At 45.0% G+C, this 24,802-nt stretch overlaps 1 protein-coding gene across 1 annotated transcript in view; it reads left to right on the top strand.

The window, feature by feature from the left end:
• Positions 1–24,802, top strand: part of NPAS2 (neuronal PAS domain protein 2) — a 105,884-nt gene that overhangs the window by 60,994 nt on the left and 20,088 nt on the right. Inside the window, exons 5-10 of the mRNA XM_075711943.1 lie at positions 3,278–3,367; positions 9,197–9,317; positions 10,324–10,437; positions 19,449–19,567; positions 21,976–22,058; positions 23,517–23,623. Of these exons, the coding sequence (XP_075568058.1) occupies positions 3,278–3,367; positions 9,197–9,317; positions 10,324–10,437; positions 19,449–19,567; positions 21,976–22,058; positions 23,517–23,623 (634 nt within the window). The remainder of the gene's footprint in view (positions 1–3,277; positions 3,368–9,196; positions 9,318–10,323; positions 10,438–19,448; positions 19,568–21,975; positions 22,059–23,516; positions 23,624–24,802) is intronic.

Genomic DNA, 24,802 nt, shown 5'->3' on the forward strand with positions numbered 1-24,802 from the left:
CATGTATACTTTTCCTGATTTTGTCTAGCAGTCGCAGAAATGCCCATGCGCCTAGAATAAAATGTCATCTGCAGTTCCAAAAGAGGAGGTTTCAGGCACTGCTGTGTTTGACTGTCAAGCAGAGCTGTCACTGGGATAAGGGACTAGAGTCCCCGCATGTTGCCTTTCACTCTCGACGGTGCCGTTGCACCGTGCTGCCGCAGCCTGCAAAGCTGCGCAGGGACTCCCAAGGAATGCAATCCAGGGGAGAGATTCAAATCACAGGTTACATTTTATTTTTACAAACAGAGGTGAGGAAAAGGGCACGTGGCAGTTTTTCTCCTGTTCTTGGAAGGCGTTATTATTACTTAATATTTATGCAAGACTAGCACCTAAAAAAGCAACAGTGTCGTGTCCCGCTAGTGCTAGGTGCTGCACAAGCAGATAAAACCTGACAGCTCCTCTTGGTTTGATACAGTTAATACTTCCACTCTAATGATTTTCAAGGCCTTTATCAAACACTTTTTATTCTAGCAGGAGCAGGGTTATTTTGCAATAATAGTTTTTAAATTACCTTTAAATTATACCATAGGTGCTTTTAATGCTAGCTGGGATTTGAAGGGAGGTGACTCAATGGCATTTATGTAGGTTCGAGATGAAATGCAAATGAGCTGCTAAAATGTATTTTTCTCTCTCAGTAACAGCTAGAACCTTCTTTAGCAAGGATCTTCTACCGTACTAAACACGTGGAGGTTGCATGGCCCCGCAAGTGTCCTTTGCGAACAAGCTTTTCCTTCTCCCGCAAATGACGTGAACATGGGGTGTGATCCAGGCTCTGGCCACAGGCAGGGAGGGATGCTGGGGAGCAGCCTGACCCACCAAGGGGTGGCACGAAGCTGCAGCACGTTGCTGGCCCCCAGGGGCTGGCGGTCCCTCGGCCATTGCAGTTCCTTGTGATGAGACTCCCCTGGTTCAGCGTGAAGAGACGCTTTGCTCACGTTGCACTCACAACCCCCGGTTCCCACCTCAGCGTGCGGGAACTTAACGTACATAACTCCTTCCATCTGCACTGAAATATTTTCCTCGGATAGCAATAAATTGGCAGTTGTCTTGACTGGCTGGGCCTTTGTTGATTCCACTTGTATGCCACACAATTTTAGATTAAAACAATTGCTTTTAGTTTCCCAGCTTATAAATCACCTTCTTGCTACTGTGATTTTCCATGCCCTTCAAGATAACATTGGGTATTGGGATGTCCTGTTGAGCCAGCTGCTCATCATTCTCTTCTTTTTTGCCTTTCTACTAATCTTATTTTATTAACATTTGGACAAGACCGCTTGAAGTTTTTCCCGTCCTCTTATTAAAAGATGGGAAGGGTTTTTTCGAGCACTGATTCAAAAGAATCAGAGCATAATTGACTGCGGTAATACATCAGCTTTCCTGAAAACAACCTTTTCTTACCCCATTGAAAAGGCTGTCATCGAATTACATAGGAGTGGGTATTAGGCTCTGTTTGTCCATCTAGGACCACTGCAGTAGTGAAATCTTTGAAGAGGGGTATGCCCTCTTAATGTTGGAAGGACCAATTGTGAGTAAATAAAAATAGAATTATGTATGCATACATTAACTTGATTTTACCACAAAATTCTGATGTGAGTCACTTTGTATAATTTGCATTGGATATGAAATAAAGACTTGATTTAAAAAAAAAAACAACAACCTTCACCATAGTAACATGCACAATCCAGCTGCCTTGTAAAACCACTGCTCTCTTCTACGGGTTAACAGCTATCACGCTTTTTAGAAAACAGCTTGAATGTACCACGCTAAAGAAAAACATATTCTCTGCACTTAGATTAACAAAATTAAGCTAACTATAGCAGCTGGAGGGTTTTCAGAGATGCTAAACACACCCTCTTCTACTGGGGTATAAGTTATTGACCTGCTTTTCAAAGGACTGTAGCACCAGCAGATTCCCATTGACTTAAATAGTTGTGGGTGCTCAGCATTCTCTGGAAAAAGGAACATATGTTTGTGTCTTTATTCAAGGCTTTGTGTTTTCCTTTTTTTTTTTGAAAAACAATTAGCATTTTCCAGTGTTCTCAGAATTCTTTCCCTTATTGAAGTCAGCAGGGGGGGAAGGATGTGCTGGGGCTTACAGGATCAACTGCTAGTCTGGCTTGGAGGCATGCCTGGGTTTGCAGCAAGGTTTTGTAACGCCGTGTCACCATGATCAGGCTGTTTGCAGTGCACCTGTCTCCTGACCAGGTATCGCCCCTGGTGTATAGTCAAACTCAGCTCGGATTCAGTCACGCTTGCAGTGCCCGTACTGCTCAAACACTGCAGGCAACACCGACTCCCGATCACCAGTGAACTGACAGGAGGGACCCAGACCTGCTCCACTTGAAGGCGTGGGGAGCTTTACCAGTGACTCCTCTGTTACAACAGGAAGGTTTTAATCCGGTCCCTGAGCACCTGCTGTTGACTTAATTTTTGGAGGGGTTCTGCTCAGAGTAGGTGAAATGTTGCTTCAGATCTGGAAAGCTACCTAGATTTAACTTTGAACAAGATTTAGCTCAAAACTTTGCAGCTCAGACTAAAGAAGAAACTAATTTTGAAGGTGAAATTGCTCTTGTGCAGAGGATGGGGATAAGGCTGACATTCCCCTTCAGTCCTAGGAGTGAAGGGGCTTACCGCAAGGTGGGACCGAAGTGAGGAAGAAACACTGCAGAAGGGTGAATTTCTCTTGGAATGAGTAATCTAATACCATGACCTTTAAAATAAATCACTCAATTAAATCTCAGACTAAGGATTATTTGATCATTTGCATTGCTTTTACTTACATGAAAGCCCAGTAATATACAACGTTACATTAATACAAACTGAGATTTATGGGGTTTGCGGAGAAGTACCATTTTGAGATAGGACTGCATCCTTTCATCGTCCTTTGATATTTACACAGAGCTCAGACACTCATTTTAATAACTTCCAAGGGATCCAGTCTTAGTCATTTTGCATTATTAAAACGTGTGATTAATTTAAAAACTGAGACATGAAATGTTCCTGTGAGCCCCTTGTTGCTTCAACAGTAGGTTTTACTAGACTACAAAGAGTGTTGTAAAAGCTAAATCAGACTGTAAAATCAGAGAATTGCTGTTCTGCAACTTGAGATAACGTTCCTACAACTCGATAACAATATGGTGCTGAAGTCAAACTGTTTTGATCAACACGCGATGAGACGCCCTGTTTACACCCCTCGTTCCTATTAAAGCGCTCTCCACTTCTCCGTTTTCCTTAGGCATTAGATGGCTTCATTATAGCAGTAACCACAGGTGGAAGCATCATCTACGTGTCTGACAGCATTACACCTCTTCTAGGGCATTTACCGGTAAGTAATCCTGGCATTGGCTTTTCTACTATGCGTCGTAGGATCTGCATTTTCAGAAGCAGACATAAAAGCTGGGAGAGGGTGAGGGGGTGGGGGGGAGGTGGAGGGGGTGTTTTCCTGAAAATGCAGTGAGGGGTTTTGTCCCTGCATTATGCTGGCCGCTGCTGTTGATCAGCTCTGCTCTCTCTCCGTCTGATTCATACCCTTCAGGGTTTTGTTGCTATGAGGTACTTGGGCTTGAATGGAAAAAGCTCTGCGGGAGTACACTGGCCAGGGGAGGGACAGGGTGACCTGCCTGATCTTTTCCATCTCTGATTTCTAAGCTAGCGGAGAATAGCACCATTGCCACTGGCAGCCTGACGAGGAGCTTGTTAAGGGTCTTATTCTGCTCCCAGGGAGGTAAAGGACAAAACCCCCATTGAATTCAGAGTTAGCCGGGGGCTGCTGCCGAGCAGTCCCCGCAGCTCAAGCTGTGCTTTCCCAAGGGGAGCGCACCCCGCTCCCGGGAGGTGCTGGTGGAGGCGATGCTCGGCGCGCGGGTCCGACACACAGGGCTTGTTTTATCTGCGGGCTGCTGGGTCTTGCTGTGGGAGATGCTCCTGCGTGTGCTGGCTTGGGCTGGAGGAGCAGGGGAGAGGGACTGCCCAAACCCTGCTCCTGTTGCTAAGGCTGCTCTAGGAGAAATGGCACAATAATTAAGGATTAATCCTCACGCTCATTTTTAGTAGCTTGGTCGCAAATAAATACATGCCCAGGAGAAAAAAACAGCTGCCAAATCAGTATTGTACCACCCCCCCCCCCCCCTCCATGTTCTTAGGAAAATTACAATTCTTTTTCTCTCGTTTACTTTTTCGCCAAATACGTTATGTTTTCCACCCAGACAAATGTATTTCACACACACTACTTTGCTGTAATATGAACGAAAATTATTTTCTTCTGAGACGAAAGAAACTTGATGAAAGGCGGCAGCTCCTGGTAAATGCAAGAATATTGCTATGCAACAAAAGATTGAACTGAATCTATCTATTTCAGCTTTCTTTAATCCTCAACAGTTGAGAAAACCAGCAGTTGACTATTTTCTGACATTTGCCTTCACTTCAAAGGCAGAGAAAGCCCTGTCCTGCATGCAATCTGCTGGGTCTTCATACACTTACTGATTTCCATGGAATTTCTTTTGTCTTTCATGGTTTGGGGGTTTTATTGCTATCCCTTCCAAATACTGATTCTTAGTGGAAGCAGTAGATCTGCTGTGGGAAAGCATTGCTCTTCAGGAAGACATATTTCAGACCTGGTGCCTAAAACCTTAAGCCCTGGCTGAACGTGGATGGGTTCAGGTTCATAATTCCTCAGTTGGATCACCGGAGACTAAATTGATTTTCCCTCCCAAAGTCATGCCTTGTGTGATAATCTTTGCCCAAAAGAAGGACAAGGATGGCCATTATTTTTTATTCGCCCAGAAGCAGCACGTAGCAGCCAAAGCCAGGGACCAACCTGCCAGGGCTGGAGGTGGTGCAGGAGTTCCCGCAGACCTTCTCAGAGCTGATGGAGCAATAATGGTTAACAACTGTCCCACGCGTGCAGAGTGACTGGGTGCATCCCAGAGACTGCAACTGAGCAAGCAATAAAGACTTCTGCCTGCCCGAGGTCGGCAAATCGCTACAGCCATAGGCAGGGGCCCAGCTGAGTGTGCAGTTAGGTGCACACTGGGCATTTTAGTCCCATGCTGCCATATGTCTTTTTAAATTTTAAAACTGATCAGAGTGCTATCTGGAAAATCTATGTGGTTTATTTTGTTTACCTCCGGGATCTGTTTGTAAGCTAAATTCAGTCACTGTTTGAAGGACAAAATACCAATTCTTTCTCCTCTGTGGTTGCAGGGAAAAAAAGGACTCTGCAAATCTGCTTTGAGCACTGAAAGGGAAGCAAAACTGGGCAGAATGCAGAGCAGGGCTCTCTGAGGGCCCCTATCAAGAAATCTGATGTATTTTCTTTCATTAAAATCATGAAAGACTCTGGTGCTGAGAACAAATATATCCAATTCTCTTTAATACAGCTTCCCTAAGTTCCACGGAGCATTTTCAAACACAAACTCCCTCTGTTGTAATTCTAAATTGTTTGTTATTACAAGATCTGGAGGCTACTCCTAGGGTCAGCTGATGTAAAGCGAGGTTTAGCTCACACGGTAAGACTGACTATAGTTGAAGCGAACTCCTGGAAGTCTGGTCACAACTCCTGGCATTTGCCAGTCAGATGGTACGCTACAACCCCAAGACTACGCAGGTCTCTGGAGGAGGGTCCTCCCTGTCCCTTCTTGCCTGCGTTGCCGAATGAAGCAGTTAAACGCAAGTGGCAGGGTGATTATTTCCAACCTACGGGAGGAGATGCAGCTTCCTCACGGATGTGGCGTGCCCACGGGCTCAGGCAGAAGGTGCTGCACCTGCTCATGGATGGGGAGGGTTCATGAGAACTGATGAACATGTCCATCTCGCCCAGCTTTAGTCCCGTAGCTGAGGGGTCTGCGCTCGGTGCCTGCCCACGCGAGGCTCCTTGAGGGGCAGCGGGGAGGGGGCTGTGCAAAGGCAGGGGGCCCCTGGCAGGGCTGAGCTTCTCCTGGCAGGGGGTCTTTCTCCCCGGGGACTCCCAGGTGAAGCTCAGGCAGCTGCTCTGCTGCGTTGGGTGCTTTAGTTAAATGTCAGGGTGGAAAAATCCAGCACGTAGCACCGTATAGCATACAAAAGTTTTGCATGCTGTGTTGCTGTTACAGGGTAGCAATGGGCATCACCGCAGGATATACAGACTGATATAGGGCCCAAATCCCAGCGCACAAGAGCAGAGCTACCTTGATATTTTTTTTTTTTTGGTTACTGCAAAAGAAGCCTCTCTCATTTGCAGCCCTTCGCCTTCCCATTCCTGTACTGACCATGTTGCTCATTCCACTGCTTTTTTTCCCTGCAGCAGCGATAGCTCATGATATTTCCTCCTCGCTCCCCTAAAAAGCAATGAAAAGGCGAGGAAGGAGCTCCATTTTGGAGTATAGCTGTTTTGTTGAAACTGCACAAGATATTTAAGCTATACATCACATGATTGCAGAACTTGGGGTGAATTTTCTGCGCATTGTTTTTAGAACAGACTGGGATCCATGTATGCAAAGCTGTTCCTTCTTTTCCTGCCACAGCTATCAGGGTAAATACTCAGAAGTTTCTGTTAGCGAGATCCACAGATTCCAAGGTGCAGAGTAGATTCCAAGCTCAGCAGCATAAATATGCATTAACGTAGTTCATCTAACCACTCTACCCACAGTCACTGTAATTTATCTTTTATCCACTTTGCCTGTTTCATTCAGTGATGCTTTGTGGCTGTGTCTGCCAGCGGGGCAGAACTGCCCGCTGTAGAATAATTAGAATAATTAGACAAAGCTGCAAATGTTCCCCTCCAACCGATACATTTTTGTCTGCGGTGATCAAATTTTGTCCATCTCTCTGGTTACCTTTTTCCCATGGCACCAGATGTCTGCTCTTTGGGTCTGGTGCAGAATTATCTCTGAATAGCTTGCCTGGTACTTCCTACAGCTCCAGCGAGACCGTGGAATATTTGCTTCCTTCTCTCTATTTGACCTGTCAATATATTCTTGATTGACATATTGATTCAAGAACATTGCTGGAGTCTTGATATGTACAAGATACAGAAACTGTGTTCCGTGTGCTGCTTTGCAGGTGTGCCTAACCTCTGCAGGAGGCAAGAGTTGTGGAACACAGTAAGAAGTAGATACCTTATTATTTTTTTCATACTCATTTAAAAAAAATTGACATTCCCTAACAGAAAAGATGCAAACCAAACATTGAATTCTGGATATGGTACATGATGGCGGCAAAAACTATGAATGCCAGGACTTGCAAATCAATGAATAGCTGGTGCTCAGGGCAGGAGGTTGCTCTGAGGGGTGTGTGGGACAAAAGGCTTGCAACTCCTACCATACACAGAGTCGCAGGCGTCTGCAGCTATCCCCTTAAATGGAAACGATGCTGCAAAACTGATAATAGGTTTTGAAGCAGAGCTTGGTCACAATATGGAGACAAAAGGTGGTACGGTACATCCTCAGGTCACTGAAGAAGCAGTAATGTGTTTGAGGAGCGGTGACAGCTCACATCTAGTCCTCCTGCAGCTACTGCTGAGTGGATGGGAGATTAATTAACCCCCATGAGACTTATGTGAAACTGGTGGATAAGTATCATTATCTAACATTTACAGGTAGAAAAGGAATGAGAAGGAAAAATTACTTTTCTGAGATTGTACCACAAGCCTTGAAAAGAAACCGTACCACTGCAGTTTCCTGTCAGGTGCTCTTTCTTCATATGCCCAAAATTACATGAACAATGTACTATATTTTGTGTAAATATAAATATAATGTTTATATACATATATCTATAAAAACTGAATTACACGCAGTATCAGTAGGATGCATATTAATAAGGTATATACTAAAGTCACAAAAATAATTTCCAAGTATTCGTCACAAAAGGAATATTCAAGTAATAAGCACATGTAATACTTATAATCAAATAATCTAAAGTAATATATTATCGCATCAAGGTAAGTGTATAAAGCATAGCACTCTGATTTTCAAAGTATACTCAATGCGTTTCACTACTCTAAAAAGGAATTCCACACAGAACAGCAGGCATGGGTGGAAAGCAGAGGGAAATCAAAGCATAATCTTAAGTAAATACATAAATAAATGATGATGATTAATAACTTGCCAGTCTCATACAGGGCTAACACATTTTCAACACGACTGTACAGCCTGATAGCAGCTGCTCTGACGACACACGGAGCTGTGTCAGCGTGCCAGCTCAGCCCGAGGTAGTCTCAAGTGGGATGGATGTAAGTCAATGCCATTAGAGGGTCACTTCACCTCACGACTTCCTCTCGGATACGCTCTTCTAGCGTTAGGTTGGTCACCACGCTGAACACAGCGACACCTTCCTCTTGGCAACCCTGCGACAGACTCTTCTTGTCTTCTCCACCCTGGCCCAGTCATGGCCTTTTGCACAAATCCATCCTCTCTTTCCGTTCCCAAATCTCAGTACCTAGATTTCAGATGGATTTCAGGTTCGTTCCGGCTGACCATGGGGCTGGAGACACCCAGGCATTCAGCCCATGGCTGGCCAGAGGCTTTGTGCCGGTGGCACCATGAAGTCCCGCTCCCTGGAGACTAATTCCTGCTGCTGAAAAGCGATGTCCAGGCTGGGGCATCCCTTTCTCCTTGCTCCCACCTGCCAGGATGCAGGAAGGGGGGACCAATGGCTGCTGCCCTGAGGGCACCTCCCAGGAGCTGAGGGGGTCCCTCCAGGGAGGGGCTGGGTCCAGGACTGACCCGGCTTTTGGGTTTGGTGGCTCAGGGTGACTCCCAGCCCCACTGCTCCCGCTAGCTGGGGTTTGCCAAGGAGAGAGCAAGCTGCAATGATCCACAACAGCCCCGTGCACGGAGCTGGCGAGCAGTATGGGGAGCCAGGCGCCCATTTTCCAGCTCACTCACAGGTCCCATCATTTAATTGTATGGGCATACCCAATGCATCTGACAGTCTCTGAGAAACATTACAGGACCATCGCTGAGTGCTGAGAATTAAGTTGAGAATTGGCCCATGGAGAAGTGGCTACTCAGTTTGCCCAGCAGTTCCCCCTGGTTCCGGCTTTGTTGGGAGTCCCTGGAAATCAGTGGGAAAACTCCTGTCGACCGCCGCAGGCTTTGTATCTGTATTGCCGCACATCTCTGCAAGCGTTGCTCGTCGTGATATTTCTATTTTTCTCAAAGGTTCTTTTTCTTTGCAGTGTGATGTCTTGGATCAGAACTTGTTAAATTTCCTCCCAGAACAAGAACATTCAGAAATTTATAAGATGTTATCTTCTTGTATGCTTATGACAGATTCTGCCTCATCGGATTACCTAAAAAGTAAGTTTTATTTTATCTTTCCCAGTAAATGAAAAAGCATGGGCAGGATAAAAATTTTCTCTCATAAAGAGTGTTTTTATGTGATGTGCAATATAAAACTTAGGTTCATAGCCTTTTAAAAAGATCTTGCCACCTGGAATGACCCTTTGGTACTATTTTTAAATGAAACTCATTGCCTTTATTTTACTAGGCTAAGACTACTTATGTTAATTATTAAATATCATATCTTTTGAGACAGCTAAGGAAAATAGGTTAGCCGATGGAAACTGAGAGTTCGCCTGAGACAAATCACATCTTAATTGATATTTCAGCCTGTTCAAGTAAGATGCTGTTCAGAGATATGTTAATGTTGCACACCTTTGGTTTGCATTATAGCTGAAAAGTATCTGTAAAATCATTGTAATTCTTTTTCAAATGGAATTTTGTTTTCCGTAAAAACCCTTTTACTTGCCTCAGTCTAGGAAGTAAGGTATAGGAAACCAGAAAACACAAATGTAAGACGTACAGCTGCTTAATCTACTGTATATACAAAACCTGCAGCTGATAGCTAATACGCCAAAGTTAATTTAATAGATATTTTGAGGTAATTAGGCATAGTTTTCCAACACAAGATGTAGAACAGCTGTGAGTCGTGAAAAGCCTAAATAGGAAAAAAAAAAAAAAGCTATAAACAAAGGATGCAATTCTCGCCTTCGCTGCACCGATGTTATGGCAGCGTTAACTCCTGTGATGAAGGTGGTGTAAGAGAAGAGCGAGTTACTCTCGAAGGCTGTCCCTGAGCTGCAGGCAGACCTGTGCACAGCGCTGAGCGGGCTGCACCCCTGCAAGGCGCTTCCTTGCAGAGGCTCTCATCCTGCAAGCTATAGCACATCGGTGTGTAGGACTCTGAGCGGTGACAAGCTGCTCTCGGGCTGCCGGTTGCAAGATTGGGGTCGGAAGACAGCGTTGGTTGTGTTTAGCTTAAATAGTCTATTTATTTCTTCTTCTTCTTCTTTTAACAATCCAGCTGACAATGAACTAGAGTTTTATTGTCATCTTCTGAGAGGAAGTTTGAACCCAAAGGAATTTCCAACGTATGAATACATAAAATTTGTAGGAAATTTTCGGTCTTACAGCAATGGTAAGCTTTAATTGTTGTATAAATGTTACTTTAGCTGTGTAAAATAAAATATAAGTATTGCTCCATTGAACAAGATGGGCTTTTAACTGAAAGGACTATTTTTAACATTATGGGGTAAATTTTGCTTCACGTGGATCTCGCAGCTGATTTGCAAAGGCTGGACGAATACCCATGGAGAATGAAATTGTGTTAGTTGCTTTTGTTACTGCCCTTCACTTGTTAGCAGTGATCCTGGACTCTGGGTAAGTTTGCAAATGACAGGTTCGGAGGAGGGCTTGTTTGTGCTCACTAATACTGCGTGCTAAGACTGTACCTATTAGCTGAATAATAAGCTTGCTACCTTATCTGCTGGCTTACATTAAACACAAATTCTGTGCCCGAACGGATAATCTGCCAAATCTGCCCTCTCACCATTTTCCGGAAAATCTGGGGGAAAGGCGGCAGCGCCACGTACTCAAGTGCCTGCACCCACCGCCCCACGCTGCGGTGCGGAGTCCCCTGCTGCTGCCATCGGAGTGGCTGAGGACACTTCCACCCGCCTCCCTCTCCAGCTGCCATTTTACGTTCCTCTCCAGCACTGCAGAACCCAATCCTCTCCAAAAAAAAAGGAAAGAAATACAGTCAGTGTAGTCGCTAATGCACCACAGTCAGTCTAGGGAAACCATCTTTCAAGGGATGAAGAGCAGATTTCCACCTCGCCCGTTCCCTAACAAACAGATTGCTGCATGGCCATTAGTGTCAGAAATGAAATACTCTTTTATTACTTTCCTTTCTCCTGCCTGCCCAAGTTTGCTTTAGTTACTTGCCTGATTGAACTCCAGAGTGGCATTTCCAAAGTTGCTGGTATTGTTCCAAATAGGTCATGCTCAGCAAAAAATTCCCCACCGTGCTTTCCAAAAACCGCACGCCACACTGCGAAAAAAAATGTCCCTGTCCCCATTTAACTTTCTGCTCTTGCTCCACATGACTAGAATAGAAACCTACAGGCAGGATGGAGATACGTATTTCTTGTTTGGTGCCATCTGATTTGAGGCTTTATTTGTATAAAAAAATGTAACCGCCTGTATGCTTTCTAGTTTGAATGAAGCGAAATGCGGCTGCCTGACAGACGCGCGCACCAAGCTGTTCTGTTTTCTAGAGCAGAAACCGGATTTCAGGTGCTGACTCATAAGGATACATTTCTACCAGGGGAATTTCTGATCCATTTTCTTCAAGGATTTTCAGCCTTTTATTTTAGCATGACTTTAACAGTGCCCTCTTACCCATTAGGATTTCATAGCCCAGCATTTGTATCAGTGGCTATTTCTCAGAAGAAAGATAAAAAACTTGCATTACAGATATCTTCCCTACCTTAATGCATATAAACTAAGTGGGAACATACTGATTTCAAAAGACACCAAATCATTTTCCAAAGACCCCAGATTATAGTTTTCAAATAGGACGTGTGCTTTCTGCTTCAATATTTGGGGGTTTTGTGCCACCTTTTTCTAAATCTTCCACTTTATTTTGTCTCTTCCAATTTCTTCCCGTCTCTGCTGCAGTCTGACCCTCCGGTGGATAGGGAGGGACGGCCCTCGCCCCCACTCTGTGAGATGGTGCCTCCTGGCCCCCTTCCCCTCTCCCCATCGCAGGATGGCAGCTTGCCCATCTTGCCCAGTTTCCCCGGTTCAGTGCAGAGCCTGGTGGAAATACTTGCTTCACCAGTGCAAGATGCAAGCGTCCCCAGCACTGCTCCCCCTTGGCTGGGGGTAACCCTGCCGTCCCCCTCTGCCTGCCCCCCCCCCCTCCTCACCCAGCCTGGCTCCTAATCCAGCCACAAAACCACCCCCCAGCCAAGGTGGAAGCAAGTGCACCGGACTCGCGATGTAGCAGCAGCAAACGGTTTGCTTGGGAGCTGACAACCTTGGGCCAAGGACAGAGCGAGCAGCCGGAGGAGGGTGCAAACCTCCGAAGCGGCTGTCGTTAGCTCCACCGGGCTTCTTGCGTCAGCCGGCTGCACCCTGAGCAAGGCACGGGGGACGTCAGCTCCAGCAAGCACCGTACGAACGCAGCATTCCAGCCCCGGGGCTGGGGGCAAGCAGCTGTGCTTTGGCACAGGGACTTGTGGCACGGACGCCTTTGAGCATCTGATGGGTGCAGGGGTGGGCCAGATTCCTGCCTCTGCGTGGCCCCCCACGCCCCAGAGCGCCCTGTTATTGGGCACCGTCCCCCCAGCCCACGCACCCTGGGGCTGTCACCTGCCGGCCCTGCCGGCAATTGCTCTCTTCTTCCTCCCATTAAATAAATACCCGTTCTTCAGCCAGCCCCTCTCCAGGTATGAGGCCAAGTGGGGAGAAAGACAGCGGTGGGAAGGGTGGTGGGGGAGAACCGTATCACTCAGAGCAGCGCTCATCCTACGTGCGTAGGATCAGCTGGCCCCAAATCCTGCTTTTTGGAGGTGTTTGTGGAGGAAGGAGGCTAAGCTAAAGATAAGAAAAAAGTTAGCTGAGCATACTGTGGGGGGAGAAAGACAGAAATTGCAAATTAAGCTTAATTAGCAGGAGACGTTCCTTATGAATGTATTCAAGAATGCTTTTCTCTATAGCTTTTCACAGCAGTGGAAGTGTGAGCATGTTTTTACACATGGGAGACTGATACAGGATGTTCTTCTCTAAATACAAATCTCTGTCGTTCCTTTTTAGCCGCCCGATACCAAATCCTAACTTTGTTTCCAAAGGTTTGCTGAGCGTGCTCTGAGTCTGCCCTGCCTGCACATACCTGCCGCAGGGATGCCAGAGCCTCTGTGGCTGGGGAGGCTTTTTTGTCCCTGGGCAGCCAGTATCCCATCAGGATCCCATCAGAATACTTAACTATTCCATTCTCATTAATGCAGGGTCGTGGCAGTGACAGTCCTAACGAATCTTTCACCTTTCCTTCTCACTTAACCTTGCTCACTGCTCATATAATGGTGGTGCTTAGGGGAAGGGGGTCATGCATACTGGGGTCCCAATGACCTTGACCCCTCCCTCCTCCCTTGTACCTTCTCCGTTAATCACATTGTGACTTATGGCTGAGAACATCATATAGGGATGGGTTTGAATGGATTAATTTGAAGGACTGAGGCTTAGAAAGCCAGTGAGGGGCTTAGCTGCTCTCCCTAACTTTAGTGGGAGCTCTGGGGCTTTAAAGGCCATTGTACTGAGATGCCAAAAAGAATTTTTTTCTGCTAAAGCAGAACAAATACCTGATATCTACCAAGGTGACTTGTCACCAGGATTGCCATTAGGGAACCAGATTGCACACAGCCTACATTGAACCCATGCTACTCTCCCAGAGGAGCAGTCACTGGCACCTTTCCCCCCATCCATGAAGGGGCAGGGAGATGCATGTGCAAGTCCCAGATATTGCCCGGGAAAGTTCACATAGCTCACGGCGTGTGTTCAGTCTTTCAGAAGATCACCGTCCCTAGAGCTCCTGGGCTCAGCTATAGCTGGAGGCTAGAGGAGCTGCACAGCCCAGTGCCAGGGTTAGCAGGAGGGTCCACGCTTGGGCTGATCCTGGGGATGGTGTGCGGGAGGCCATACTCTGTAATCCCCACTGCAAGGACATTTCTGAAGTTGTATCTACACCAGGGATGTGACACGAGTCGCCTGCACACGAGCGAACCGCCCTCGAATTAGCTGTGCCCAAGCGAGAGCGGCCGACCAGCGGAACAGCAATGTGAGCTGTGCGGAGTGACTGCATGAGTCACTGCCTGCGCTAAATCAAATACAAGAGATTTGATTTTCCATTTGGGAGGATTATATAATCATCATTAATTAAGCTTCAATGAGAAAAGCAGGACTGTAACCTGACGTAAAGGCTCAGCAGTCCCTTGAGAGGAGGGGAGGCGGCCCGTGGGCCACTCGGAAGAGGAAGGTGGAGTTCCCTCTTCGCATCGATGAGAAATGCCTACTTGCTCTCAGAGCAAAAGGTGGGCTTTTTTTCAATTTGCAAATAGGAACACTTTCCAATATTTTATATATTTCAGGTTCTGGTCCTGTAGTCCAGATTTTAACACGAGAGATGAACATATGCAAACATCTGAGGGAGCCGAGTGCCATCACTGTGCCTGTTGACCAGTAGTGCCTGATAAGGGGCAGAGTCATGTCAGCATCACCAATGAATAATGCAGTCGCTCCCGTCCAGTTTTGCCTGAGGGCTGATGCGGGAGGCAAGTAATAAAGATAACCCTCAAAAAAATCCAAGGAAATGCTTAGCTCCTGGTATAAAATGTCAAATTAAGTGAGAATAAATTATTTTACAAAGCTGCTTAACAGCTCACTCTGATAAGAAAAGATAAGGCGGGCTGGATTTATCCCTCCTGTGAAAATTGTTTGTACATTTGTAAACAGAAAAAGATCTCTTATAATTATATAACCAAATATTAGCTTTGGTATCCTCTTTCTGAGGTGACATACTTGCTTAAAAACTCCTGAAAGGGACAAAGCCAGAGTCCTGCCTTTCAAAGTGTTCACCAATATAAAAAAGGACTACCAGCATCTTTAAAGTGGCAGACCCATCCTTTCATCCAAAATGCCTGAAGTTTTCCTCTTAAAGGAGGAGATAACCTCCTTACGTTATGTGACAAGAGTTCCTGATCAAGTAATAAAAATAAATATTATAGTGGAATTCAAAATTATGCATTTCTGTTCCCAATTACATGGAAAGTCAGGAAGTATCTGGTTACTGGATGCTAATAATAGCAGATACTCTACTGTTAGCTGGTACATCTCTTAGAGATAAGAATAACCATCAAGAAAATTATTACACTGGGGAGAAAAAAAAAATCTTTTCACTCCCAGAACAATTAATTCAATCTGAATTCCTTTTCAAAAGAAATAAACAGATTTATACAGAAGATACATTGATCTTGAGCCTCCATAGGCATATGCAGAAACATCAGATAACAAGAATAACTCAAACTGAAATGAATATTTTGATCAGAACCGACAGCCGCATATTATTATTTACTATTAACAATATCGTAGAAGCTGCAGCTAGCAATGTGCAGCACTTATGCCGGGCTCTCTATGGGCGGTTAAGAAAAAAGGCACCATTCCTGTCCTAAAGAATTTACTTGGGATTCATATGAGCAGAGGATGGCAAGGGGAGAAACAGGAGGAGGAAAGAGGAGAGAGGAGATCGAAGTAGATAAGTGATGTGTGGACACCGTCACTGTTACTCATCCAAAGCTACTGAGCACAGTCCAGCTTGCCACTAGCACTTTAGATTTCTTCATTATATATATTAATTGCTGAGTATTCTGTTTATCTGTGGTCTGAACTTATTTGTATGAAACAATCTTGATTTTATTCTGGTCTGTTTGGCTTGTATTTTTTGAAATCACTGTTCGGTTTGTTTGACAGTCACTAAGACTGGTTCTTTAAACATTAACATCTACTGACAAAATAGGCAGGAGGGATTTCTTCTTTCAAATGGCATAAATGAGAGGTTTGCTGTTATAGGAAGAATATGTTTTAAACAATCTAAGTTAAAATGACCGAGTAACTGACTGCTGTACTATTATTAACTGAACAATGTGGCATCTGGGTTTTTTTAAACATATTTTCATTCATTTCATGTGGCATGATTTGTATCCCTAAGGATAAAAATCTTTTTGTCTATGGTAGTTAAGGCCTTGTTTCCTTATGCATATCACTTATTTTTAACATCTTGTCCTTAGTGTCCTGGTCTTTTTTTAAAAAAACAGAACAAAACAACAACAACAAAAACTATATAGGCAAATCAGTTTCTTTCTATCTTCTTATACGATATTTGCAGGTAATTTATTACTTCTACAAAATAATTTTGTAGTAGCTCTAGGAGCAGCAGGTCTGATCATGGGTAACCGCAAAAACTATTAAAATTCACGCTAAGGAGCATCAGCTAACTGATATATATGAGACAACTGTTTCACCTTTCTGCTTGTGTATTTAGCTTTGTCCCACGACCTTCTAATTCCCAGGATATTTTGTCTAGATCATTTAATTGTGAAGCACACATGCCCTCATTTAGCCGAGCCCACCTGTTTATAGCCAGCTTAACATTTTCATCAGGCGCCTTCTGACAAAAGCGCTTCCAGACCTGTATTTGACTTTTAAATGTTAATATCATCATAGCCTCAGACTTCATGCTGTATTTTCCATTCCACTGTTTTTCTGTGGTGGTCTCAGAAAGTTCGCTACTGAACTTTGCTACTTCAGCGTGTCGTGTGTTTCTTTTAAAGAGACTTGGGGAATTATAAAGTATGATTTTTCAGAAGGCATGCTTAAAAGGATTATACCAGGATTTTTTTTTTTTAATTCATGTAATGATCTTTTTTTTTAACTACACTTCAAAATTTATCAACAAAAAAAGTTGAAATCTGCTGACCAGCTGCAAGAGCAGAGCAAAACAGGCCGTGCAGATAGAGCTGTGGAAAGAACAGATACCAACAAAGTAAGTCAGGCAGGAAAGTAATTCAGAAACAAATGTGGGATTTTTTTCTTTCAGTTCTTGTCGTCGTTATTTTCAGATCAAGATGTACATTTCAAGGTGGTGGCTACCTGCCTGCATCGAGTGCTTTGGCCTTTGTGAAGGGCAGCTGAGCGTGGAGATGGCACAGTAGCTGTTCAAAGACTGGATGACTTTCAGCCAGGCCAGCCCTATCCCATCTCCTTGGACTTATTCATTCACTGCTGCCAAGTTCAGCATTCCCAAATATTGTGATGAAATCCCAAATTTACTACACAGCTGTCCTATACAATAATTATTACCCTTTTAGTATTGCACTTACCTCTTGGAAATATAATCCTACTTTGTAAATGCCACATTCAGGGATGTGTTCTGCTCTCTTCTGGGAATACGTCTCAGGCTCATGGCTGTTTACATCAAACAGCTGACATAAAAAAGCCATCCGCTCTCTTTGGTGCAACTCGGTCTCCACTTTCTTCTGCAACTGGTGTCATTTGCAAGCCAATGGGTTCACTAACTAGGTTAACTTATACCTGTGCTTCAGAATGTGCTTGTCTTATTTTCATGTCTTAGAGCCCAGTCTGCAAACATTTGCTACTGAACTTGGCTATTACAGAGAGAAATGGGACCATTGACTTCAAATGTGACAACATATTACGTAATAAGCTTGGAAGTAACTTTTTACAATGCCCTTAATGTGGGTTTATAGCGATACCATTAATTTTTAAGCAGGACTGACTACACAAATTGACAGACTTGCACAAAATAATCATATCACAGAAGAACCAATAACTCTTTACTCAGGCTTCTCCTGTTTCCTGTAGCTCCTAACTCACTCTTCTTTTTTTTCCACCTCTGGTATTAATAATCCCATAGAAGCCCTCGTATATGCACATAACCCCAGGAGCAGAACAGGAATACATATTCCTAGGAAGTCCCCAGAGCAAGTGTGCTTTGCTGGTGAAAGGAGGAGAATTCTGCCCATATTTTTTATCTTAATATCCAGCCAGCCATGCCCTCCAGACTTAACTGCAAGAGAGGGCTGTAATCTATGTGGATGTTCACATCTGTGTTGCCTTCTCAGATGAGGAATCTTTCTTCTTCTTTTTGGCACCATATATAGTATGCACACAGTGGCCTAAGCCAGTTAATCACAGGTGTGAATTCTCCTCACCGTACTTATTTTTCTGTCTCATATCCTGTTATCCTTGTTATCAGCTATGTGTCGTTATTCTACAGCTTTTAATAGGTTGAACTGGGTTCCAAAAGCACATGTGATAAGTTGAGACTTCTTCCATCTCTACAGTTTATGCTAGTGATCTAAAGCCCAGAGCAGAAGCATCCATGAATAAAAATTGCTAGTTATATCCTCCCCGGATAGATGCCAAACTCTTCATTTTCACAGGAATGGACATGGTTATCCTTGCTTTGTCCTATGCAGAAGAGACAAACCATAGGAAACTTTATAAAGTTGGATATACGGGCCTAATAGTAAGAAAAGATAGTTTCTTATTAGCATTAATGCCTATTAGCATTAGATTAACTCATATTGGGGAACTCTGGCTGCTAGATGGGACCTTCTCTGCCCCCATGGGAGACAGTTGGCTGGGCAGGGCAAAAGCCCATGAAGCCAGCCCAGTTCCCACTACAGCTTAGCACAGAGTTTTCTTTCACTGCTGTGGGAACAGAATTACCATCTCTAAACAGCTCGAATTTGGATGAAAAATTTGCATTATGTCATTCTACATGGGACTGTGGCCTAGCTTAAGGCAACACGTTCTTTTGGCAATGCATCTCTGTGGCAGGAGGTGCTAGTGGGCCCTCAAAGCAACACAAGAGCCGTGCAATCATGAAAGACACAGATAAAAAGCCGTACGCAAAATCTGTAGCCACATCGCATCCAGTTTTTCCTTCTGCCCAGTGTTTCAGGAGACAGCAGGCCATCTGCAGACTCATCAGAAATGCCCAGCTCTGGAAGCCGGTGCCGTACACGGGGTCCTCTTTGCTCTTCTTTAAAACAAGGAGAACTTGAGCACGCTGGGGATGGTTCTCCTTAGATGCAGAAGGGGAAGGCACACTTCAGCAGCCCCGAATCACAAGCAGCCTCTTGCTAGCTCGATGAAGCCTTGCTGGCTGTGGGCCCCGGTGTTTTGCCACTTGACGAACTCTCTTCAGCTACCTCCCTTGCCAATGCTTTTTTTCACTGCCTCATGGAAGTTAGCACGCTAGGCATGCTGCAGCGTATATTTTTTTCTTGTGAGGGGTGAAAAAGAGCAATTGGATGCGTGGGGTTTTATGGTTTATGCTCCGTAATAACGTTTGGCCTTATTTTTATCAGGATTAACCTATAAGATTCATACTTGAAGTTAAGCTCTGATCTTCTTCTGCCTAACATGACTGACTTGGATTTAAATATATGCATATCAGCTTTAAAAGCTTTTAGAGCACCTCTCTGAATAAAATTAGTATTAGTATGCTTCAAGTGTGCAAATCTTGTATGAGGCATGACTCTGGGTCCCTGTTTTTTCCCTACCTAGTGCCTAACTCCACTTGCAATGGCTTTGATGAGGCTGTCCCAAGGGCTTACAGAACATCCCCGGGAAAGCAGGTCTGCTTTGTTGCGACTGTTCGTTTGGCAACGCCTCAGTTTTTAAAGGTAAGTGGGTACGCTGGATCCCATTCATCTCAGAACTTCTCGAAACACTTTCAGATGAGGTGACACACAAAGTTCTTAATTTTGCTAATTGAATGGATTACAGATATCACATTTCATGCGTAAAATTCCAGTGAAGAGGATTATCAGGGTGAGCCGGGATCTGCGGAAGTGGTGTGACTTCTGCCCCTCTTGCATGGGAAATGGAAACCCTCATTGCATTAGGAATTGCAAAGTCACTTTGAAATTGGGTCCTTCCTTGCTGCTTTCTGTTTCTGCAATGGGACAGTGTACAAATGGCCACCAATGCTTTCATTTGTGCTGATTGGTGTCTTCGGGTGACTGCTGCTAGTTTTCCTCCTCCCAAATCCTGGTAGTAAGATAGTTGCTTCTGGAAATAAGGGTAGACCACTCAACCTTGTGTGTGGCACTGTGGCTCCCTAATTAACAAATGCGAGCTACTGCATCAGGCGTCCCGTCCTCAGAGGTTAAGAGATTAAAAAGCCTAATTGAGACCTAGCCCATGTGAAATCACTGCTCCCTTGGCCTGGCTCCATTACTGCCCAGGGACCTGCAGGGCACTCTTGACCAATTCACAGCCCCAGCAGGCAAGTAGAGTCCCTTCTGGGTAAGTGAGTGAGGACGCTTCCCATAAATCTTAACCACAGTAATCATATTAGCGGTAGAGGCTGGAGTTAAGGTTTTCTGGGAACCCTGAAAGCAAATTCCCTTGTCTCTGGGTAGCTAACATCTCAAAATAAACAGGGAAACAAAATGGGTTGCACATGGCAATGAGCTGCCCAGTGCTGGGGGAGAGAAGGTGTTAGCTGCCAGGAAACCCTGACCACCGATCTCTTCGGTTCACCTGGGTGACTCATTTAACCCCCAGTCTTGACTTTCTCCTCTAAAATGAAGGCAAAAATATTTATCTGACTGGCTAAGCAAGGCAGAATCAGCATTTTTGTTGCACCCAGCAATGTTTGCATGTTGCACCTTGAATTGTAGGGTATGTTCTTGGCATCAGCATGGATTTTAGTGTAAACTGGAGGAGGGGAGAGAGAAATTTAAGGTATGCGTGAAGCCTTCTGCTGCTGTACAGTCAGCAACTTTAATCAAATTTGTGAGTATTGATATGTATCAAAGAAATGCTTGATGGCAGTGCTCCTCAGCTTGTCCTTTGGTCCCAAGAGGTTTTAAAACATTGGCGGCCTGAAAGATTTCTCTCCCTGAGAGTCACAGCAGAGAGAGAAAAGGAGATGATAAGAGGGTGTCACTTGCACAGGGGGATGTGGCACCAGGGAGCAGGGGGACAGCAGCATTGGGGGCCAGCAGTCAGGCTGTCCTTACCAGTGACAATGGAGACCCACCTGCAGGAGAGACATGGGAGACACGGTAACCCTGGATGCCACCAAATCCTGAGTGCTGACGCTGGCAAGTCCCATCCAGGGGTCTCCAGGCTGACAGCTCGTGGAGCTGGAGTTGCCCCTGAAAACCGCCATTGGGAGCGGAGAGGTCGGCGGAGGGGAGCTGTGAGCAGGCTGGGAGCCGGCCATGGGGCACGCAGCCAGCCCCAGCCCACGCATGGACATGCGCCGCCATGCCATCCTTCCTTCCCTTCCCACCTCCTCCCAACAAGAAGTCACCACCAACTACGTCCCGATCGCCATGCCTCTGGGCCAAGGAAGTCCCACCTCACAGACAGCCCTGTGCCCTGCCTCCTGTAATTCACTTATTAATTATCATTCTCATGAGCGCCAAGGGCTGCTGTGAGTCTTAAGGGCCAGCTTCTTCCCACCTGGCACTGGGGTGCCAAGGGTGCTGCCATGGGAGTGAAGCGCAAGGCAAAACCACTGCCTTTCACCCGCCTGATGGGCCCCGAGCAGGCTGCCTGCCTGAATTAGCATTTCCCCCTCCGCAGCACGTAGTGCCCCCAGATATTGAGTAGGAAGGAGAGTGTCCCCCTTTCTCACAGAGTGCCCAGAGCACAGGCATCCAAAAGAGCCAGGCAAGGGCAGTGGGTATCTTAAGTAACACAAAGAGAGTGAGGAAAGATGTGGCAAACCCAGCTGGGACCAAGCACAGGCTGGATGTTGGGAAGGGGCATTGCTCCTCAGGGCCATGGGGAGCACAGCTCTCACACCCCAGGCACTGCTTCAAAGCCATAAAAACTTTGGCACCCCAAGGAACAGTCACGGTTCTCAAGTCCATGTGCATCACAAGTTCTTCACCGCAACTCCTGCAAAAATGTTGGCATTGATAAATATAATAGACTGTTCTCTCAAATTTCCAGAAAACACATGAATCCTCTGTTTTCTACTCTTATGCACCATGCATTTATAGCTAAAAAAAGCTAGATGAAGCAGGGGGTTGAAGCCGCAACTCTCAGTAAGTCGGTTTTCTTCACCATACAGGAGATGTGCATCGTGGAAGAACCTCTAGAGGAATTCACCTCAAGACACAGTCTGGAGTGGAAATTTTTATTCCTGGATCACAGGTTGGTGACAAGAAAAGCACTCCTGGTTGTGTTCGGTGCTTATCTACTGCTATTTTCATAAGTGCAATTCTCTCAAATAGTGTTACATTTCACATCTAAACAGGAGGGCAACCATTGACATTCCTACAAAAGATGATATTTACTATTTTACCATTTATTTTTATCAGTCTTTTAAAACAAAACTACTTTGTTTCTCAGGCCAAATTTGTGATTAGCTTGTTCTTGTTTGCTTTAAAAATATCAATGGACCAAAGTCTGTCACATGGCAAAATAATCTAATTATTATACAGCTGTGGAAATCATTCTTTCCAAATCCAGCAATTGATTGTGTGCGTGCAATTCCCACCGAGTTACGGAGAGAAAGTCTGTGCTGGCCTGAGGCAACTGTGCTGGCAAAGGTACAAAACAACTGCCTCAGCACGCCATGGACGAGCTCTGCAGACACCCAGAGGGAAGCGGCACAAATGATCTCCCCTCCTACACCCCTAGTCCTGGCAGACAATGGCTTCCTACCACCTCGCCATGTGTTCTTCCCCATGCAGGGACCGTGGGAGCCACAGCAGAGCCCCTGACCAAGGAACAGCCAGGCAATGGCTCCCTCACAGCAGGTTCTTGCGTGAAGGTCCCCAAGAAGCTGAGTTGCTGTCGTGGTTTAGCCCCAGCCAGCAGCTAAGCACCACGCAGCCGCTCGCTCACTCCCCCTACCCTGATGGGATGGGGGAGAGAATCGGAGGAGTAAGAGTGAGAAACACTCCTGGGTTGAGATAAGAACAGTTTAATAATTGAAATAAAATAAAGTAAAATAATAATAATAACAATATAATAATAATAGTAGTAATAATATACAAAGCCAGTGATGCACAATGCAATTGCTCACCACCTGCCGACCGATACCCAGACAGTTCCCGAGCAGCGATCGCTGCTCCCCGGCCAACTCCCCCCAGTTTATATACTGAGCATGACGTCATATGGTATGGAATAGCCCTTTGGTCAGTTTGGATCAACTATTCTGGCTGTGCCCCCTCCCAGTTTCTTGTGCACCTGGCAGAGCATGGGAAGCTGACAAGTCCTTGACTAGCATAAGCAGTACTCAGCAACAACTAAAACATCAGCGTGTTATCAACATTCTTCTCCTATTAAATCCAAAACACAGCACTGTGCCTGCTACTAGGAAGAAAATTAACTCTATCCCAGCCGAAACCAGGACAGTTGCTTTCCACAACCACATTTTCCCCGGGAAGATGGGGTTGTCATGGCCTTGTCCTGGGGGGAAGGTGCTGTGCCCAGCCGGGCATCCCAGGCACAAGGCGGGGGAAAGTCAGCATCCAGTCCTGGGTTGGATGACTGTACACTGATGAGCGAGAGCAGATCTGGGCTTTTTTACATATCCGTGTCAACATGCAGAACTGCTGTTTCTTTCATGGTTTATGAATTCACTCATATTGTGCCTAACTGCAGAGCACCGCCGATTATAGGATACTTGCCTTTTGAAGTGCTGGGTACTTCTGGCTACGACTATTACCATATAGATGACCTAGAGCTGCTAGCAAGGTGCCACGAACACTGTAAGTATCGCATAGCCCAGGCTCCTGTGGAGTCACGGGGACACCTTTTTTCAGTGAAATGTAGTTTCAGTTAAAATTGGTTTAAACTTGGAAGGTGAGATTTGACCCTTGCCTCACGCCTGTATGTCTTAGCAGAGTTATAGCAGATTGGGGGCACCGCAGCTGATCGGTGTCTGGCCAGACTTATCAAGCTCTGAAAAATACAATTTTACCTTCTGTATCCCCAGAAGCCGTCAGCAAGACTCACTGAATGGATAAAATACACCAGATTAGACACCTGCTCTACTAGTAAAGAATATACAGGAATAGTTCAAGCAATCTCAGAGGAGACCCTGTTTTCTAAAATTCTGGTGGATTATTTACTCTAATGTTGTTCACCGTGTATTTGGGATTACCTGTGATTATTTAAGTATAGTCTATTAAGATTTAATTGAAAAACTCTTTCACTAAGTAAAGAAAATGAGGCAATGCTTTTCAAATATTTGTTTACAGAATTGGCTGGAACATCTCAGCTTACTACCTCTGGGTGTCCTGAAAATATCCCATCAACATTAGTTTTTGTATGTTGACATTGAAATACAGAAAGGCTAAATCTGTGCATATTTGGGAACCCCTTGAAATCACTGGGGGAAAAAAGCAGAGATTAATTTTGTTGGTGAATCTTGAAAACCTTTAACACACTCCAGTTTACTGCACTTTGAATTCTTGTCAGTCTGGGAATTTTCTTTCAGTTTCAAATTATTTTTGTCTTTGCACAATGTTATCTCCTATACTCACTTTATTCTGCAGAGAATACTCGTCTTTTCAAGCATTTTTATCCTGTACTTTTCTGCTATAGAACTTAAGATGATCACTCTTAGAAATTAATCCCAGATGCCTAATTAAGCAGTGTGTGATCAGCACATAAAGCAGGGTAAGATCTATGTTTAAGTTGTAGCAGACATTAATGCATTAGTGTCCAAAGTTAAGGTTAATTGTACTGTCTAGGAATGTACAGTTCAAAGCATCAGAAGAAGATAGCTACCGATCTTAATATTTGCCCTATCACACAACTGACAGGACCACTCACTCAAAAGGTGCTTGTATTCCTGTCTCTCTTGGGAATCGATGGGGCCATAGATATTTTTGTCACTCTTTTCACATTTCATGTCATTTTCACATCGGAAATTGTGCTACAAG

Source organism: Pelecanus crispus, chromosome 1 (assembly GCF_030463565.1).
Source record: "Pelecanus crispus isolate bPelCri1 chromosome 1, bPelCri1.pri, whole genome shotgun sequence".
NCBI classification, from domain to species: domain Eukaryota; kingdom Metazoa; phylum Chordata; class Aves; order Pelecaniformes; family Pelecanidae; genus Pelecanus; species Pelecanus crispus.